The sequence below is a fragment of the Bombyx mandarina genome, chromosome 10 (assembly GCF_030267445.1).
Source record: "Bombyx mandarina strain Sakado chromosome 10, ASM3026744v2".
Taxonomy (NCBI): Eukaryota; Metazoa; Arthropoda; class Insecta; order Lepidoptera; family Bombycidae; genus Bombyx; species Bombyx mandarina.
In genome coordinates, this window is record NC_143217.1 from 9217222 (window position 1) to 9223508 (window position 6287).

Genomic DNA, 6287 nt, shown 5'->3' on the forward strand with positions numbered 1-6287 from the left:
CACTCCACTAGCCACCAAGGCCTCTACCTAAGACGTACTGACTACCCTACAGTATGTGAAATAAAGATGTCAATAACTGTATCCAGCAATCATAATCTGATAGTGTTTCCAAGCTCTCCATAACAGTTCAGCTTCAGATTTAGCATGCAATGTTAGATCTTGTATTATCACTATTTTCTATTTTATTTTACAACCAACTCAACATTGAAGTTTATGTAATTTCTAGTTTCATTTATACGTTGACAAATATTAAATGTTCAAAAATAATATGTTCATCAGAAATAAACGGGTTAATTATAATCACTGTACACTGTTCACTCATTGATGCAACAAATGACAGTATTTTCATTACACATAAGTATTAATTTTATATTATCCAAGTATACTAACAATTGTATCTTAATTCTCTATGCAATATGCTTGATATTATTGTTATGATTTACCAATTTCAATTCACCAGGCAAAAAATAAATGTAAATAAAAAAACAATTTTATGTACTTATTTATTATTACATTATTATTTCTTACATTTTTCACAATCCTTCAATATTTTAACACTAAACTATTGTTTCCAATCCAACATTCCAACATTCATTTTAAAATACCATCTTTACTTAGATCATCCTTTATTTGAACTTGAATGTTATCTGGTAAATTTTTCAGTTCTCTGTTTATATACTCATTAAGATCCTGTAATGGCTTGTAGTATTGATGAACTACTTGGGATCCTGCAAGCATTGATAGCATGGCCGCTATTGAAAAAGATATGTATTGTCCCCAAGTTACTCCAGCTGGCATTTTATGACACTGAATATTTTTTAATTTTTTCTTCAATTAAATCTCGAGCTTGGCGTTTTTTGAAAGTATTATAAAAATTCACTTCACCGACTTTCCAGTTTATCATAGAAAATTCCAAACTAGCACCAAGGAAAAAAAATATAGGGAGAAACCTGTAAATCCCAAATGCCCTTTTTCCAGGCCATTTATTAACAAGTTTTTGAATCCAACTAATTCTCATTAGGACTATTTTTATATAACTTTCTCACTTTCCCAGGTTACATACAACGCTTGTATTGCAAAACCATTGCAAAACATTGACGTTTGACAGTTTGACTTTAACCTATTTTTAGGGTCATCGAAGAGACAAAGGGAACATAGTTCATACATAATCTTTTGCAAAAAAGACCCAAGTCATCAAGTTACATATAAGTGGAGCATGGAAGGGAATAGCCGGTCGCAACTTCTCACATTCGTCCAAAGAGCCCGTACTGTCAATAAATTTCCAACCTTTATAATGAGAGGCTATTAAATCTCATGAAACACCTCCGTTGCGCGGATTCTGTGAAGCACTGCTTTTGCTGGGCCTACTGTTAGCAACATCCGCAAGTTAGAGTCCCGTGAGCTCACCCGCCCGGTTATGCTGGCATAACCCTCTAGGGTACTAAGTTAGGCAGGAAAAGAAAAAACTCCGTTCCGCACATTTAGTACCACATTTTATTTCACTTAAATTTATTTCCTTAATCAAAACCATTTCATTCTGTTCCATTCACTTTTGTTGTCATACAGCATTCGTTAAATGACGTTGGTTTCCATTGTCTGTTCATTAAACTAATCAAACAATTCAAAGTTAAAATTCTGAACGTATAAAAGAGGTTCTATTGTTACGCGGATAGTGACGTTGATGTGGAAAAGGAACATTTCTAGGGTTGGATAGAAGTGGAAAAAATCGATTTTCAAACGAAGTTGAAATGAAACCATTTATCGAAAGTTAAATTAATTAAATTTTAGGTTGGACTAATTTTTCTGACCTAAAAGCATTCCAGTTTGAGTAATTATGAGAGTCTGTCCTTTGCCATGGGGCACTCTCACAGTAGATTCCGTTTTGTCACTTTTTTGCAACTGTGTGGTATGAGTCATGTTCGCCAAATAACAAATACTGCAATATCACCAAAATAGTGATTTTAATATAGTAAAGGAATTATACGAGAAAATGCAAAGTTATATTATACTTATATATTCATTATATATAAGTTATAAGTTATAAAGGCATTAAATTTAAAATAGGATGCTGGCTTCCGCTACGACCCAACGGATGGAGGACCGAAACGTCTCATCGTCTGCTTAATATTATCATCCTAAGTTTTGCCCACAACGCTGATTTAATATTATTTCATAAAACCTTACCCTTACCTTATCTACAGCTTTCAATAACTTATTAAGATTTTACATTTTCATGATCGATTCATTCTATTATGTGGCTACGACGACGCACTGGGCATTTTTTATTTTTTTATTTTTTATTGCCTGGATGTGTGGACGAGCTCACAGCCCACCTGGTGTTAAGTGGTTACCGGAACCCATAGACGTCTACAACGTAAATGCGCCACCCACCTTGAGATATAAGTTCTAAGGTCTCAGTATAGTTACAACGGCTGCCCCACCCTTCAAACCGAAACGCATTACTGCTTCACGGCAGAAATAGGCGGGGCGGTGGTACCTACCCATGCGGACTCACAAGAGGTCCTACCACCAGTAATTACGCAAATTATAATTTTGCAGGTTTGATTTTTATTACACGATGTTATTCCTTCACAGTGGAAATCAATCGTGAACAACTGTTAAGTACGTATTTCATTAGAAAAATTGGTACCCGCCTGCGGGATTCGAACACCGTTGCATCGCTATATACGAATGCACTGGACTTCTTATCCTTTAGGCCACGATGACTTCTTAAACGATGATTTCTACTCGTGCATCACTATTATTAAAGTACGACATTGGGTTAAGTAAAATTAACAACTGAAAAAAATGAATATCAAGCATATTAGTACGGTAGGTACCTAGAACACACTTAGAACTAATATATTAATCTTAATGAATTATTATTATCATTTTTCATAAAAATAAGAATATAAATTAAAATAAGATTTGACCCAACGGTCTTAGTTACCGGGTCATAAAATCCCTTTAAAATAAGTGTATGTGAAATGTGAATGTCAATGTTTCGAGATATGTATCATTGCTCGTCAGTCTTCAACATATTTTAAAATTAACTATACACTATGTGCATAGGTACAACATTAATGCAAGATAAATGCAAATAAATTGCAACAACCTCGGAGTGGTTGCAACTTGTTACACTAATTAAGTAGTATGTAAAGAAAAACAAAAAAACAGTATCAATGTGAGTTGAGTGTATCAATTAATAAGGATCTGGAGCTGATATGCAAATTGTGGAAAGGAAGAAAGATAATTTAAATTTGTATGATCTGTGTCCTATCAAATTAACCGAAGGAAGAAAACTCAAGCTTCTCTCTGAAGGCTGGGGATTATTAACGGACTACACCCTTGAATCTGTTAAAGTCAATCATTACAAAAAAAATGTTTTGTCATCAGTTGCTACTTTAAGGGTTGTAGATAGATCAGGACAAATTACTTGTATAATTCGCGGTCCTTCTGTTGGCCTTTTATTTGGATTATCTGAAATTGAATGGAAAGAAATTGAAAAATTGTGTGAATACAAAAAACAATTGTTTTACAGGTACTTTAAAAATGGTGTTAGTAGACAGTTATGTTATGAACAGAAATTGTTTTATAGTTTTTGTGCCACAAACCAAAGAAATGATGTTATTTTTGCGAGATTTCGTAGATGTCCCAATTTAAAAAATAACAATAAAAATGAAGCATTTCTTGAAATAATGCAATTTGAGAAATGTAATCATACATTATTTGACTTGTACATAAGTGAAATACGACAGCAGTCATATATTAATTAATGCAATTCATCCTATATACTTTAACGCTAAATCAATAAAAACGATGATAAATAACCATATAATCTTTTCTTGAGGCCTATTGTTAAAATGTTGTTGTTATTTTATTTTACATTTCTAGGCTGGCTTCACACAACACTCCTTTTATTATCTTGCCTTATTTCTTACTATAACTAGTCAGGTCATAAGTATTGTTACACAGTAAAAACTTTTCTTTTAGAATGCTGGCCACAAAAAAGTTTATTGAATTCGAATTTCGAATTGTTCATAAAAATAAAAATGTATACCGTACTTTTAGAATTTTACTCATTTTTAAATATGGAGTGGACGCTTAAAGAAGACCGTGTTGCAGTTATTGCGTTGCATCGTTGCGGTTATGCGCCAATTCAAATTTTTAACATACTGAAAATTTTGAATATAACCAAAAGATTCGTTTATCGTACCATCAAACGATACAATAAAGACTCCAGTGTAGATGACAGGTCAAGAAGTGGTCGCCCTCGGTCTGTTAGGACTCCAGCAGTGATAAAAGCTGTGAAGGCGCGAATTTAAAGAAATCCCAAACGTAAGCAGAAACTGTTGGCCCTTCAGATGGGGTTAAGCAGAACCATGGTGAAAAGGGTGTTAAATGAAGACTTAGGGCTTCGGGCATATCGAAGAAAAACAGGACATCGTTTGAATGCTCGTCTAATGGACCTGAGACTGAAGAGATGCCGCGCTTTGTTGAAGCGGTACGCGGGAAAAAAATATCGGGAAATTCTTTTTTCGGATGAAAAAATTTTTACCGTAAAAGAGAGCTACAACAAACAAAATGATAAGGTGTACGCACACAGTAGTGAAGAAGCGAGCAATCGTATTCCGCGTGTCCAACGAGGTCATTTTCCATCCTCGCTCATGGTATGGTTGGGAGTTTCTTATTGGGGCTTAACAGAGGTACATTTTTGTGAGAAAGGTGTAAAAACGAATGCAGTTGTGTATCAAAATACAGTCCTGACGAACCTTGCGGAACCTGTTTCTCATACCATGTTCAATAACAGGCACTGGGTATTCCAACAAGATTCGGCGCCAGCTCATAGAGTGAAGAGCACATAAGACTGGCTGGCAGCGCGTGAAATCGACTTCAACCGGCACGAAGAGTGGCCCTCCTCCAGTCCAGATTTGAATCCGTTAGATTACAAGATATGGCAACACTTGGAGGAAAAGGTGTGCTCAAAGCCTCATCCCAATTTGGAGTCACTCAAGACATCCTTGATTAAGGCAGCCGCCGATATTGACATGGACCTCGTTCGTGCTGCGATAGACGACTGGCCGCGCAGAATGAAGGCCTGTATTCAAAATCACGGAGGTCATTTTGAATAAACTTTAGTGTCATAAGAATCTATGTTTTGTTAAGTTCATTTTGGTATATGAATGGTTACATAATGAATAAACTTGTTTCAATTATTTTACATTAAACATGTGACAGAATTTATGACCTGACTAGGTATAATGATAAATGTTTAAATGTATGTTACAATAAAAAATAATTGCTAAAAATCTGCAATTTTTAAAAAAATTGTAGTTATTTGCAAATTGTTTAATTTGTTTAAATAATTACATATCATGAAAATAAACTCTAAACATTATTTTCCAACAACTCCCCAACATGAAAATTATGCTTAGAAATATCACCTATGTATAGGGTGTCTTGTGAGTCCACATGTTGTTACCACCACCCACCTACGTCTGCCTTTGTGCAGTAGTAATACATTCTGGTTTAAAAGGCGGGGAAATTGTACTAAAGAACTGAGACTTTAGTTTAGACTAGACTGAGCTTTAGTTTTTTTTAAATTATTTATTGCTTAGATGGATGGACGAGCTCCCAGACCACCTGGTGTTAAGTGGTTACTGGAGCCCATAGACAACCACAACGTAAATGCGCCACCCATCCTGAGATAAAAGTTCTAAGGTCTCAGTATAGTAACCACGGCTGCCCCACCCTTCAAACCGAAACGCATTACTGCTTTACGGCAGAAATAGGCAGGGCGGTGGTCCTACCCGTGCGGGCTCGAGAGGTCCTACCAGTAATTACGCGAATTATAATTTTGCGGGTCTGATTTTTATTACACGATGTTATTTCTTCACCGTCAATCGTGAACATTTGTTAGTACGTTACGTATTTCATTAGAAAAATTGGTAATTCAAACACCGTTGCAGCGCTAGATACGATTGCACCGGACGTCTTATTCTTTAGGCAAAGACGACTTCATGTCATGTGTCAAGGTTGGTAGTGGCATTTAAGTTGTTTTTATTTCTGGGTCCTGGTAACCACCTAATCCTGGGTGGTTCATGCGCTCGTTCTGTCGGTCTAAGCAATAAAAATAATTAAACATTGACTTATCTAGATTTCACCATATTATAATAATATTGCCGTTAGCCATCTAACGTTTAAGCAGTGAAAACATTTCATAATAAACGTGTTTATTATATACTAGTGAAATCTCACGCATTGGTGTTACTATAGCTGATTGTATA

General features: G+C 35.3%; 2 protein-coding genes across 2 annotated transcripts; both read right to left on the bottom strand.

Moving 5' to 3' along the window:
- Positions 1-489: 489 nt before the first annotated feature.
- sloth2 (ubiquinol-cytochrome c reductase complex assembly factor 6 sloth 2) lies at positions 490-798 on the bottom strand. Its single transcript, XM_028176093.2, has one exon. It carries the CDS (start codon positions 796-798, stop codon positions 592-594), a length of 207 nt encoding a protein of 68 aa, XP_028031894.2. The 3' UTR covers positions 490-591.
- sloth1 (sloth 1) lies at positions 688-1076 on the bottom strand. Its single transcript, XM_028176091.2, has one exon. The coding sequence runs from the start codon at positions 1016-1018 to the stop codon at positions 800-802; it is 219 nt and encodes a 72-aa protein (XP_028031892.2). The 5' UTR covers positions 1019-1076; the 3' UTR covers positions 688-799.
- Between the last annotated feature and the right edge of the window lie 5211 nt (positions 1077-6287).

What these genes read in the sequence shown, in the direction of transcription:
- sloth2 (XM_028176093.2), bottom strand. Translation starts at nt 798, where the DNA reads ATGCCAGCTGGAGTAACTTGGGGACAATACATATCTTTTTCAATAGCG.
- sloth1 (XM_028176091.2), bottom strand. Translation starts at nt 1,018, where the DNA reads ATGAGAATTAGTTGGATTCAAAAACTTGTTAATAAATGGCCTGGAAAA.